The 15,268-nt window shown below is 29.4% G+C and overlaps 1 protein-coding gene across 4 annotated transcripts in view; it reads right to left on the bottom strand.

Moving 5' to 3' along the window:
• The window catches only part of sli (slit guidance ligand), an 833,494-nt gene that overhangs the window by 30,456 nt on the left and 787,770 nt on the right, over nt 1-15,268 (bottom strand). For all 4 annotated transcript variants that reach the window (XM_081762100.1, XM_081762119.1, XM_081762110.1 and 1 more), the window contains 8 exons: nt 14,889-15,035; nt 11,758-11,829; nt 11,202-11,273; nt 7,791-7,954; nt 6,761-6,893; nt 4,388-4,459; nt 2,705-2,776; nt 2,181-2,252 (listed from right to left, as the gene is read on the bottom strand). In XM_081762100.1, coding sequence (XP_081618226.1) covers nt 2,181-2,252; nt 2,705-2,776; nt 4,388-4,459; nt 6,761-6,893; nt 7,791-7,954; nt 11,202-11,273; nt 11,758-11,829; nt 14,889-15,035 — 804 coding nt within the window. The remainder of the gene's footprint in view (nt 1-2,180; nt 2,253-2,704; nt 2,777-4,387; nt 4,460-6,760; nt 6,894-7,790; nt 7,955-11,201; nt 11,274-11,757; nt 11,830-14,888; nt 15,036-15,268) is intronic.

Genomic DNA, 15,268 nt, shown 5'->3' with positions numbered 1-15,268 from the left:
GTGGCATCGGTTCAGTTGCGCCATGAGTGAATCAAAATAAATGAATTTGCGTTACAAAGAACATTAAAGAACTTGGAATAGTGATTTTCAATCTTTGTAAGACTGCGCCGCGGTTCACAAGTATGCTTGTAAATATATATATATATATATATATATATATATATTTGCATTAGTAACACAAGAAGCATTTAACTTGACTATAAAACGAACCCGCAGAAGGCATGTATAGGTTATAAAGTGGTGTTACAATGTGAAAATGTGAAGAAGTATAATAATGGTTCAGAGGCGAGTTTGTCAAAATATGCATACGGTAGTCATAAAGACTATTGATACATTCGTGAGGATATGAGTCACATTGGTAAAAAAATTACAAAATTACAAAGTACAAAATTACCTTGGATATAAATTTAAACGAATTAAGTTACCCACAACATTGCGATAAAGGTACAACATCTGCAATTAGCAATAAATGTTCTAGTATATCATATTGTTGTTTTAGCACTTCAGATATCAGATCGAGTTCATTTAACCAAACCTAACCACTGACTGATCTCAGTCGTGAAAAAAAATTTCATTTTAGGCAGAGCAATAAAAACCTAAGAACGACAAGAGAAGTGATAAATTTAGAACATCCGACGTTTATTTTGCCATGCATACATTAATGAAGGAAACTACGACGGATTTTAGTGCAAAATCAGTCAAGTGAATTAATTCGTTAATACTATAACTTATCTTGATTGTAATGGGTATTCACACAAAAATAAAAATATATAAATAAATAAATAAATAAAACGACAAGAAGATCAATTCAACATTTTCTACTTTGTTGAAATTAGGATTACAGTGAAAAGGTGTCATCTTTTGTGTTATTGCAGAATTTTAGGATAATACGAGAAAGCTAAAAATAATAATATAAGTTTTGTAAAAGTCAAACACCCACACCCCCCTTAAATTTTTGAAAACCCCCCTGATTTTAAAATCCTGGCGAAAATCCTGACTGACTTCGACTGCAAGAGTGTGGATTATGTGAAAACTTCAATAAACATTTACACCATATTGTGTTAAAATTGAATATTTACGAACGTTACCATGATCTTATTTTTTAAACCTAGGGTAGGGAGAGCTTCACTCTCTTGTTCTTAATTGATTTTAAATCCAAGTACTGGGAATGACTGTAAACTCTCAAAAAGTATACGCCATAAGCCATGAAAATCTAGTATTTTTACGAAAGATATGTTGGATCATATTTTTTAATCTGAAAGAGGAGGGGCCGGTAAAGCATGTATATTAGGGGCTAAATGCACTCCTCATTCGTGACTGATTCTAATGCCGAACACGGGGATTGCGGAAAAGATTCAAAGAAAATATACATACTATTGTATCCAAATCGAATGAGTTTTATATATGTTATCATGAAACTTAAAAAGATAAAAGGTAGTACCATTACTTTATTCTTTACCAATTTCAGCCTCATGCAGAGTGAATGAATGATTGTGAAGCTTTAAAGAAAATACATGATATACCAAAATCAAACAGTTGTAACGGAAATTATTGTAAAACATATTATTGAAATTGAGGGAAAGCGGCGTGAATTCAAACTTTCACTCTTGACAGATTTTAACCCTAAGCTGTGAGGATATTTACAATGTCATAAAGACAATATATACTAAGTTTTATGATATTCTAAAAATATTTACATGTTTTATATTGGAAAATTATATTGCATATACATATGTAAACCTGAAACGTTGGATGTATTTTACCCCTTTTACCCAACTTATACTTGGATTGCAACCCCAAATAATAGGGTTATTTCTGCAGGTACAAGAAAGACTTACATCAAATTTCAACAAAATCATATAAATTTTATGAGAGTTATCGTGGAACAGACGGACAGACACACAAATATCAACCAAGTCGAAAAGTAGAAGCTTTTCTAACGTTCGCTTAAAATAATAACAATAATAGTAAACGTAAGTTTAAACTTTAAGTCACAAGACATTTCAACAACTTTGATATTTTATAATTCTTATTCTTAGAAATGGATAAATATTTGGTGGTAAAGCAAAGTACGTTTCTCGCAAAATAAAAGTAATTCTTATCTTTCTTAAATAAGAAATAATTATTACACATACAAAATGTCTTTGTAAATAAATAAAAGTAAAATAAGTAGCACTTACATGATTCTCAGAGATCGAAGGCCAGCCAAAGCATTCTTTTGGATGCACTGTAATTTGTTGTAACTTATAATGCTAGAACAAAAATAATATTTATATTAGTTTTACATATGTATTACATCTTTCATTAAAAGTTTTTCAATAAGTCAAAATAAGCTTTTAAATTAACGTTAATATTTAAACTATGAAAAACAAGCAATATATATATATATATATATTAGTCTATATAAAGGATCATAAACCTAAAAGTATTTTCCATTATTTTCCATTTCCTTGCAAGTAAACCACTAATACTTAGCTTATCCTGACAGGACACAATACTCAGGAATGAAATAAGAAATAATACAGATTTTAAGTTATGTTAAAATTGCAAATCTCGAAGACATCACCCAAGTACAAACTATATGCTGAAGAGACCGGGAAAGTCTAGTGACAAATTATTACAATACATCAATCATTATATCCTCAATATTTATAATAACTTAGTTAATAGGTAGTAGTGTAACCACTCAAAGCAATATACTTACAGTGTTGAGAGCTTCGTGAGATTCACAAATGAATAGTTGGACAGGATAGAGATCTGATTGTTGCTGAGATCCCTACAAATGATAATAATAATAATAACCATAAAACTACTGTTAATATTTCTGTACAAAAGATAAAAATTAACCATGTTTCTAAATAGTAACATCTGCAATTTGTGATTATTTCTTTAAATTGAGCTCAATCCATAGTTTCTCAGTACAGACAATTCATCATTCAGTGATTTCATCCAAAATTACAACTATTTACTAACATTAACGTTGTAGAAATTTAAAAAAAAAAATCTGAAATTATAAAGAAAATTTCACTTTTAATTATAGCATTAGCAAAAGAAGTTAGAAAATTCATTATTAATCCACATACTACATATCTCACCAACTATTTATTCAAAAGTTGAAAGTTATATGAAAAAAAGAAGACAATTTGCATAAAATATACTATTTATTTTAAACAATTCTAATATATTTGATGTCTACTGTATTATTATAATACAAGTTGAAAACTATTATCATATTGCATTATAGCACATGAGATATTTAGTAGCAAGTGTATTGATTTCACCGTTAGAAGAACGGGAAGTTAAAGTCTAAAAGCATACCATATGAAATGAGATGAAATTTTTTAGTTTAATGTCCCACGATTAAGCCCTTTAGGCTAAAAGAAACGGATGATTAAGGCAAGTGAATGGCAATGGAAAAACTGGTGAAATGAGAAGATGGGAATATCCCGAGAAAACCAATGGACATGATGTTGTAAACCACAAAATTACTTGGCCGGGGATCGCATCAAGAACCTCACGCATCAGAAGTAAGCGCTCTACCATTGAGCCACAGTGCCCTCCAACATCACAAACCTAAGAATTCTGTAATTTAGTTGCATTTTGTCGTGTACGTATCGAAAGAATAACTATTTATTTTGTCAAAATGAGAACTATTATTATTATATCTTACGCAAATATAAAATTATAAATGAACTAGTTAAATATCCATGATATGAAATATCCATAATATGTAATTTCAATTGTAGATTCAACACTAAAACAAAATTGATAATTAAAATTGAATTAATTTATATAATTTCATTGCAAAACATAAAGCTCTCGTTACATATAGACTCTTTGGAAGGCATCTACCCTCTCACTGGAGAAAGAACTAGCATGTTGGTAAAATCACAATAAAGGGTTTCTCTTCATAAAGGCATCTACCCTCTCACTGGAGAAAGAACTAGCATGTTGGTAAAATCACAATAAAGGGTTTCTCTTCATAAATTGAACTTTTATTTTAAAAGTTTTATTGGTTATTCTGTTTTTTCTTTCTTTTTTCAAAGAGACTTTTACATCAATTTTCTTAACAGTAACCTTTGGTTGTTACTCCACTTCATATTTCTTTTATTTTCTGCTATTATTAGAGCATTTCATTAGAACATCTAATAGATTTCATCCTATTTGTTTAACTATTTAGTAAACTCATACCTTTAAGTTTGTTTTAGTAATCTCACAAGCATTGACCCATCCCAGAGAGTCATTCAATGACCAATTTGTATGATAATACTATGATTTTCTATTTTTTCATTTTTCTATTTTTTCTATTATTCATAGACAGATACTTCTTTATACGAAAGATCTAAAATGAGATAAATACTGTACGTGTAATATGATTAGTACTTACAATCTTGTGAGGGATTTCAAATGACTTAGTCTTTCTGGATGAATTGTTTGAATTTCATTCACATCAAGGTATCTGCAAGATAAAAAAAAAAAAAAAAAAAAAAAAATAATAACATCAAGTTTCGTAGAGCTAATTAAATTAATTACAACATTAATAGTTGTTACGCAATGCCCTTAAATTTCTTAGCGCAGCACGAAGTCTTGTAAAGAAAGTCATAATGTAAAACTTCCTTTCAACTGTCACGCCGAAATCAGAAAGTTTTCTTTTTCTTCATGTCTTCCTTTCAAATTCACACATTTAAATTCTTCTATAACAAAATGGTATATAAAAAAAGCAACGTATTTTCAACATAATCCAATAATGGAAACACTTTATTTAACTGTACTGTAGAAGTTTCAATTAGACTTTTAAAATCTACTTTTGTTTACTTTCTGATGTGATGGTTTACTCGAGATGAACGTCACATGATTGTAGTTTATTTCGTATTTGCTCTAATACAAATATTTAGCAAAAAAATATATGAATTTGCTCTGACGGATTGAAAACAATCGTCCAAATATATATATATATATATATATATATATATATATATATATATATATATATATATATATATATATATATATATATATATAAACGATCTCCCTGATCATATATTATTAAGTAACAAATTGCTTTTTGCTGATGACCTCAAAATATATGGTAGGATAAAAACCATCCATGACTGTCTCGATTTACAACGTGACATGGAAAATATTGCTAATTGGTGTTCTCTTAACAAACTTAATGTAAACATAAACAAATGTAACATTTTATCGTTTACCAGAAACAAAAGTCAAATAGAGTTTGATTACTCAATGAATCAGATCTTACTAAATAGATTAAATTCAGTCAGAGATCTTGGAGTTATATTTGATACGAAACTGACATTTAATAACCATATAGAGACCATAGTTAACGAATCTTTCAAGATGTTAGGTTTCATAATTAGAATAGGAAAGGAATTTAACAATAGTACTACACTAACAAAAATGTATTATGCCTATGTGCGATCAAAACTGGAATATGCTGCTGTGATTTGGAACCCATCACAACAGCAATACAGACACCAACTGGAAAAGGTCCAATCTAAATTTATCAAATACTTGACGTACAAGACAACTGGAATCTATCCATATTATGAAAATTATCTAACATTAATAGACAACTTCTGTATCCCTACACTTGAACAAAGGCGAAATGTGACAGATTTGATTTTTCTCCATAAAATAGTACAAAACGAATTTAATTGTACAGATCTCATATCAACATTAAATTTTCATGTCCCAACACTTAAAACTCGTGCTAATAACTCTGGCCTGTTTTATTGCAAAAAAGCAAGGACCAACGTATTATTGAAATCACCAATTTGGAGAATGTGTTCTACTTATAACAAAATATGTATCAAACACAAAGAAATTGACATCTGCAATATGAACTCTATGTTTAAGAAAACTATTGTAAATGTATTATGTAATACACCAACACTATAATTGGGCTTATGCCTGTTGTGTTGATGGCAAATAAATAAATAAATAAATAAATAAATAAAGCGAACGCTCCAACATACGTTCCATATTTATTATAATATTTATGCATCATGAGTGAACTGCTATGTCAAAAGATGAAAATACTGAGAGTTTAGTTTCAAAATTTTCTGTAAGCGTACGGTAAACTTTAATACGTACATTAGTACAGTTGTTTAACTCTCATAGACATTATATAATATACAAGGACCTAATTACGTCTATATTGTGACATTCTAGTACAATTTGTCACGGAAAATAAGGTCAATAAAAATACCTGATGGCAAATATAAATTAAGAAATTAACTTTTAAATTATCTGATAATTGCTTGAGGTGCTGAGATGATCGAAAATAATTGTTGATATGTATTTTAAGTTAAGGATTATTTTAACATAACAGGAACTTAGCTGACTTAACTACATATACGATGAGTAAACACAAGTTGTAATTAATCACAAGATAAAATTGAAATGTAGATGAGTATATAGTGTGTATCGAAACTTTACGATTTTCTCGGCTTCTTTAGAAAGGTGACCTACAATATTCTTCGTCTCTGTACAACACATGATATACTCAGAAATCATGTCAACATTTAAGCTGTTGTTCGAGATGGCAAGTAAAATAGGTTCTAAGCTGTAAGGAATTTATCATATGTTTTTAGAACAGTGGCAAGTCCGACTATGATTTGAGAAGAATTTTGACTTTTACAAGTTTACAAGTGTAAGTAAATGTAAATGATTAACAAAATCTCTATAGTTTCACACAAACTTTACATTCAAGTGTAGAAGCCATATTGGAGTTACTTACAGTTCAGATGTTTCTGCTGGTATTCCACGTGGGATCTCCCTTAATTTTGCACGACTACAACGAACTACTGTTCCTGTGCATGTACACTTAGGCGGACAGTAATTATCTCCGAGACAGCCTTGATCATTATCACCTACAAAAAAACAAATAAACGAAGAAAGTTCAGCAAATACACAAAAAAGACATCATGAGTAGAACAGGAAACTCATAAGATACTCGTCTTAACAAGGGGAGCTCAACTTTTATGAAAATATGACATATATATATATACCTTAATTTTGGATCGATAAAAAAAAAAAAACATAGTGAAGTGGTTCGATTCGCCTTGACTTATTACAAGAAAATTCGATAATCTGAAGTATCATATTAGAAGTCTGAAGTATCATCATCCAGTTATGTTCAAGAAATCTGGTTAATACTTAATGTTAAAAAGCCATTAATTTCATACTTAAAAGTATCCTTACCTTTTACAAGGCTTTTGTTGAAAGCCTCATTATTAAAATATTATTCCTACGGTAGTGAGTAGGTCTTTATAAGAGAAATAAGTAAGCCTTTCTTTTCTTTATTTTTTAAATAGCTGTCCTCACACTATGTTTACGGGGTAAAGTGGCGAACTGTTATGTTTTTATGACCATGAGTCATACGCTATAGAATTCAGTAAATTTTCTACACTTGCATGCTCCTTAAATGTTAATTTTTATTTGTTACCTAATGTGTGTAATGTTGATTCACTCAAAAAAAGTGTGGTCTAAACAAATCATAATGAAACAGGACAGAGACTTTACATGGGCTCCTTCTTTACATTAATCTGTAGCACCAACGCTATTTTGATACCACACCACAGTTTGTAAAACGTTAACGAAATTTATGGACACTGATCTGATGCCATATACGTTTGGCATCAATAAACAAACAATTAATAACGCCCTCTATAATTTATCAAAAGTGTTCATGGCTACAGGATTTTTCACTTCTTGCTTATCGGCAGCTATTAAAATTCTAAATATTTAACTCTGTTTGCAATACTCACTGGTGCATTTGAATTCATGCGTAGGAAGATCCTGTATCGGGACGTCCTTAATTCTAGTTGGTGCATGGCAACGAGGGCTTCCAGTAGTGAGATCTCTCTTTCTCAGCCATTCAGCAAACCACGCCAAATGACAATTGCAGTTAAATGGGTTGGACAAGAGATTCCTGAAAACAGTGACAGAAAGATTATGACACATAACATACAACCTAAACTTGTTATAATGCACGGAATACCTGTAAAAGGAAACATCGCATATTAATTTCGTGATTCAAACTTGAAACTAAGCTTGCATTCGGTTGCTTCCTGCAACCACCCTCCAGCTGTAAAAAACAGGACAATATGAAATGTAGAGAAAAGAAAAGCAAACACAAAAAGGCATATTTTTAAATTAGAAAATAATAATAGAAAACTAAGGCGAGGAGGAGAAAGGCACATTCAAGATGAGTGTACGGTGGATCATTGTGCCGGTGTGGGGTAGTTAGTCGAGCGTTCTGAAACATTAGGCTGAAAATCGTAAGACGTATGGGGGGTTCGAATCCGTCTATACAGCATGGTCGGATTTTTCTAATTGTCCTCGAAGTTTCTGTGTTCATATTCTTTTCGAGTCCTGTAGTTCTGAACAGTGTAAGAAAGAGAAACTAAGGGTCACGAAAGTTTTAACACAAACAAGGAAAAATGTGGCAGAAAGCTAACCGCTGGTGCAAGGGGTCCATGGTTCCATCCTAGGCCTTGTGAGTTTGTGGTGAACAACATCGGGTTCGTAAATTGTTTTCCTTCCACATTCTCAATGCATCAATTCTTTCGCAATTATTCATTTTCAAAAATTATCAGTTTCCTTTAGCCTGAAGGGCACAGTCATGAAACTTTTTTTTTTTTTTTTGTAAACTCAAACAATAGTAAAGCAGCCAAAGAGCTATATTCTTTAAGTTTCCACTCCTAAACTTCTTTACCCTTTCATAACAGGAATATGGTTGCAGCATCCAATTAATACACTATTGACCTTGCGCCAGAGTTCAAAAATTTTTCCCGTCCTCAGTTTTCCAGATATCAGATTGAAATTTTGTACACTTAATGTTTATGCCTCTAAGTATGTCTCAATTTTTTATTGAGATCTCTACGTCAACCCAGGCCCGGGCCAGAGGGGAGCAAAATTTTCGAAAAAAGTTATTTCCGAGAAAGCTCACGGTTTCCCCCGATTTTACCGTTTTAGGTGTATGACACAGACAAGTGAGTGGTATCGTTGGAAAGGTTCCTCTATTGTGAAAAAAAACGAGGTATGAACCAATATCCTACGGTATGTAGTAATGAAGCAGTACTTGCTTGACAGAAAGTCTAAAATTTACCTCAAAAAGCGAGAATCTTATAAGGATTAAATGGGCTTAAATGGGCTTTGTGAACATGGGTTTCTCAAAGTTCTGCCGTTTCCGCTTACTTTGTTCATTCCATTATTTCATTTATTATTATTATTACTATCTTCTTTAGCCTCGGCGAATAATTGTGGGACGTTAAACTAGAAACTTCATTTTATTTTTACAAGTACACAAATCTGTTGCGTTTACTTTTCTTAAAATGCATGCTCAGAGTATCCTTGACTTTAAAAATTCTATGGAATATTCCTATAGAATGTAACTATTATTATTATTATTATTATTATTATTATTATTATTATTATTATTATTATTATTATTATTATTATTATTATTATTATTAATAATAATAATAATAATAATAATAATAATAATAAAAATAATAATCTCCTACTCTATTTTATGTGTGTTTTTCATATAAATTGTATGGTTTTACATAAATAATTATGGTCTTACGAATAATTTGAAAATTTAAGAAAATGCTTTATTTTAGAGATAGAAAGGAACTTAGAATATTTAAAAATATTAACATCATTATCCCTTTATATGTATTATGCATAATTTTTACGAAGCAAAGTTTTTTTATTTTTTTTATTTTTTTACTGTCACAACTGCTGTACATCTCCATAAAACGAAATGAAAATGAAATAAAATATTTCAGTTTAACATTTCACGATTATGCTCCTTAGAGGAAACGAGAGTACGTGGAGAAAACCCACGGACACAATGTTGTCCACCACAAACTTACTTGGCCGGGGATCGAACCATTGACCCCACGCACCAGAGGTAAGAACTCCAGCACTAAACCACCGTGCCTTCTACATAAAACGAATATTCAATGAAAAGATACTTGGAAAAAAAAGTATAAGCAAGAATTTTGTCATAGAAATTCAATTTAAAAAGTTGATATTACGAAAGTTAAAAGATTAAACATTTGTTTTCTATGTATTTTTCTTGTCCTGAAGAAAGCTTAATAATGAAGTTTCTAAGCTTCAAGAAGATAAATTGTAAATTATTTCTTCTACATTTATTGTGTATCTACATATTTTTTAAAAAAGTTTGCGCAAATATATCTAGATTGGAATTTGTCATTAACTCTTTTCCTGTAATTTTAGTAGTTGAGTATATATATATATATATATATATATATATATATATATATATATATATATATATATATATATATATATATATATATATATATAGTATATGAAGGTGCTCTAAGTACTTTTTTCTTCCAATATATAACAAGACTGGTAATGAACTAAAATAAATATCCCACATCCGTTTTAGTATAGTATCACAATACACTTTCTATATATTTATAATAAAAAAAACACTAACTATATTTCTTCCAAGAATACGCAAGACTTATAGCAAATGTATAATATTTTAAAAATTTTCCTTTTTGTTGTTTTCAATCACACACAAATTCTCATAGTTACAAATACTTATTATAGTATAAAACAGAGTTAGACTTTAAAGTTCAAATTATCATTCTGAATAGGTATTCAAGTAAAACGATATCCCTATTGCCTAAATGGTTTGTGTTATTGATTTCGGTACAGAAGCCCCGGATTCAATATTCGGTGGGAACTCATGTTTTTCGGGCTTTATGTTAAGTTGCAGACTCACGTCTCATATAGCCCCGATTCTGTAAAGGAATGCTAACTCCAAAAACTACAGAAACAACGAAATACTTGTAGATCTTTTCATATCTAAACTATTTTTCATCAAAACATTTTTTAAAATATTACTTTTAGAAATGTGAAAACATTGCGATGTACGAGACTTGATTAAATTTGTTGGAATCTTTGACAATTATTATTCGTAAGTACGAATTACATTGATCTAGTTTGGATGAAAATTAAAATATTATTTGCCTTAAAAAAATAAAAAAAAAAAAAAAAAACAATAACAAACTCTATATTGAATCGATACAGTAGTACTGAAATTAAGTTATAGCAATAATGTAAATCATTTGTAAATCCATTTAATAACAGAACATATATATATATATTTGGAAAACTCATGGAATACTTACAATGTATGAAGAGATGTCAAGAAATCAAATGAACCGGGCATCACACATGTGATCTGATTGTCGTACAATGACCTAAAATGGTAATATGAAACGCGTTTTGAATAAACAAATTATTTCTTCTATAGTTACAGTATATTCACATGTATAGATTTTATGCAATGAACACTCATTTACACACAACACACACATACACACACAATAAACAATTAGAAAAAAAATCTTCATTTCACAAAATAATGTTACTATTTGGATAAAATGAAGTCCACGCCGTTTTGTAATTCAAAACTACACACAGTTATACATAATTTATACAAAACACAGTTATACAAAACTACACAGTTATACATATATAGAAACAAATATTAGATTATCTGAAGAACTTCCTCTGTCTGATGGTAGAAACTTATTACAATTTATTTTAATATATATATATATATATATATATATATATATATATATATATATATATATATATATGCAAAAAGTACTTTGCAATTTAACAAGTAAGTCTCATATCACAGAAATACATTATGAGACATATCAAAGTTTTACTTACAATGTTTTTAAGTTGATCAGTCCTACAAACATTTTGTTATGGATTTCCCTCAACCTATTCTCTGAGAGTAACCTAGAAAACAAATCGATATTAACGTCAGTGAATTACAATGCATCTTTATAGTCAAATATCTACTAAATAATAGCCTAAAGATTAAAAACCTTAAAATACCTAAAAACAAAGCACGAATATAAGCATTGCAGGAAAAAAATAGGAACACAATATAGAAACAAAATTAATTAGAGCTGAGGAGGAAAAAAAAAGAAGGTACAGGCAAAAATATAAATTTTAGAAACGTTATAAGTAACAATCGTTTAGACAATAGGAATTAAACACACTTCATAAGATAGTTATTTATTTCCTGAACGATGAATAAAAACGATGAAATAATTTATACAATTTTTTTTTATTGTATGAAGGAAAATGCGACTTCAACAAAATAAAAGAAAAAATAATGTGGAAACACTGATAAATGAAGAAACAAGAATAGTAGGAAAGATAAATAGTGATACTTTTTTCAAGAGAAAAAAATATGGTTAAGATGCTTTAATTAAGTATATCAAAAGGAATAAAAAAGGTTGAGGAAAAATATTAAGAGGAAAGAAATGGTTCTAGTTAATCTAATTAATTTTTTCCTTAATAACAAAAGGAAAAAAAGCTGAAGTGAATTAAAAATTTAGCTACAGAAAAATTGCTGGTAGTAATTAATTTCAATATAAAGAACACTAGTCTTGTGGCAGTGATATACGCAAAATTCATATATTACATTCTACTACTACAACAATAATACTAATAATAGTTTATTTGTGGTGCTCGAAACAGCAATCTGCCAAATAGAGCACTGTCAGATTAATCCTTAATTGGTCGCACGCGTTTTTTTTTTTTTTTTTTCATTTTCACATTTTTCTTATTTTTTCCTTACTTTCAATTAGATGCTTTTGAACTTTTGTCTAGCTGCCTTTTAAAGTTCTATGATTATACAACAATACATATTTCAATCATTGCTCAAGCCACTAGTGAGGATTTTTTTTTTTTTTTTTTTTATTTGTGAGTGGTGCATTTTGCCGAGCAAAATTCCGCGCGCGACTAAATAAGTTACCATTTTTCTCCTCGAAAGTTTACGTTTTGTTTCAGTTTATTGCTTGGACGACAACAATTACGCGATTCGGTGATTACAAGACTTATTGTAAAGAAGTCCACCACCACTTTTAATTTCTTCCACAAAAATATTTTTTCAGTTGAAATTAATTTCTATGAAAGTCGAAATGTAGGTATGGTATTTTGCTATGCAGGAATACCAGATAATACATTTACTTTGACTGTTTCAGTTTCAAATTCAGAACGTTGTGCTTTCTGCATGAGGAAAGAAAATAGGAAGGCGAAATATTCTTGTGTCAAGTGTCAAACATTTGTGTGCGGTATATATAAAGAAACTGTCACATATTCTAAAAAATGTGTTGATCAAGATGGAACACAGATACATGAAGATGAGGATATCTAGGCTGTATATGATACGTAAGCCGATAAACAAAATCATCATTTATATGAACGTTTCAAATTAGGTAAAAAGTATATTCCTTGTCAATATTTTCTTCATTTGAGTAATATTAGTTTATGTATTCATTGTTGTAAAATAGATTTAGACACCTATTAAAACAAATATTTTACTCAAAAATTAAATATAAAAAAAGACAATAAATATTACATCCGTTTTACTTTTGCTGAACAAAATTCCGCGCGCGACTGATTATGTAACTTTTTTCACTCAACTAGTTAAGGGTTAATATTTACATACGGCTACAAGAACATCAAGGATATTGTAAGAAAAGTCTTACTTCCTTTTTCAGAATTACGAACAAGTTAGATATACAGGAATTGAGGTTTCTTCTTGCACATATTAATACTATACTATTAAAGTATTTGAAGATACAATTTAAGATTTATTTTATATTGTCATTTTTTTTCCCGTCTAAAGTAGACCTATTTCTGGTGTCGACGTATGTCACTCTTTGTCTTCTCCTGAATCTAGAAACCTTTGTTAAAATGTTTTGAGATGGGTATGTGCTGGACAATTAGCACGTAATAAATTTTATTTGTATAGTAAATACTTATAACTTCATATGTAAAAAAAAAAAATGCAAAATAGCGCAATAGTAAAAGAATACAAGACTACAGTAATAGACGTGAGAGAAAGAATCTTGACTGTGATAAAAGAGTGGGATAACTCCTAGTGAAAATAACCTGTCATTGCTCATGAAAATGCAGGAGTTATAATAACAATCGAGTAACATGATACTAAATCGAATCATAGTGCTCTTGATCAATGTTATCATTATTTCACTCCAATATCAGTTTATATTATTAATGTTTCAGATGACTGAATGGCTATCTTTCAACTTTGTTCTCAACATCTTTAAAGACAAAACTACGAAAATGTATTTATTTTTGCACATCTTTTGAAAAATTACGTTCAACGTACTTGTATAATAAAAATATAAAATACATGAATATAAAAATGTACATATATTTAAGCAAACAGAAGGATATAACATCATTGTAACACTACAATTTATGGAGAAATTTTGCGAAAGAAGCTACGTAACTTCAAAAATATAGGATTTGAAAAATCAACTGAGATAGCGTAACAGATTTGTATCGAGTACCATTGGGTCTTTCCACAATTAATAGTAAGAGGTCAAAAGTCACTGTAATGGCGTTTCTATAGTTAATACTAAAATTTACGTATATTTAATCCTAAGTACAATATATATATATATATTACGTAAGAAATCACATTTAACCTCCATGTCTATATTTGCGTGTAACAGATTTATACATGATTTATAGTTTCTCATATGATGGTGCTAGTATTTTTTTTAGACATTTATATACATCTGTAAAATAATCTTGTACCACCAAACTTTAATACAAAATGTGTTATCTTTTTTGCTTTCATAAAAAACGGTTGCTATTATATTATTATTATTATTATTATTATTATTATTATTATTATTATTATTATTATTATTATTATTATTATTATTATTATTATTATTATTATTGTTAACGTGAAGATAGCATTAGTGAAGTATTAGTGCGCTCAAATGAGGCCTTCAGAATTTTTTACTTACAAGTCTGCAAGTCTCGCAGCGCCTTCAAACGAATTCTCTTCAATCCCAGTGATCCTGTTTCGACGAAAATCTAGCTTCTGTAAATTTGGCAATCGTCCAAAAAGACCATCCGATCGTATTCTTCCGATTTCGTTGTCGTTCAGTAATCTATGAAAATTATAAAATTGTAACTGTTAGTAAAAATAAATCGGTTTTTCCTATAATTCACAGATTGGAGTAACAATTATCTTAGGAAAGCATGTTCCTTACGAACGATTTATAAATGCTGTACTAGAATGACAAGTTACCCTATATTCTAAAAGGTATATTTCAAACTTTTATCCAGAAAGATAATACTACGTTAGTTTTTATTTTTAAAAATATTCTAACACAATTTGGCA

The sequence above is a fragment of the Thermobia domestica genome, chromosome 1, assembly GCF_964235325.1.
Source record: "Thermobia domestica chromosome 1, izTheDome1.hap1.1, whole genome shotgun sequence".
NCBI classification, from domain to species: domain Eukaryota; kingdom Metazoa; phylum Arthropoda; class Insecta; order Zygentoma; family Lepismatidae; genus Thermobia; species Thermobia domestica.
This window is presented reverse-complemented; position numbering and strand designations above follow the sequence as displayed.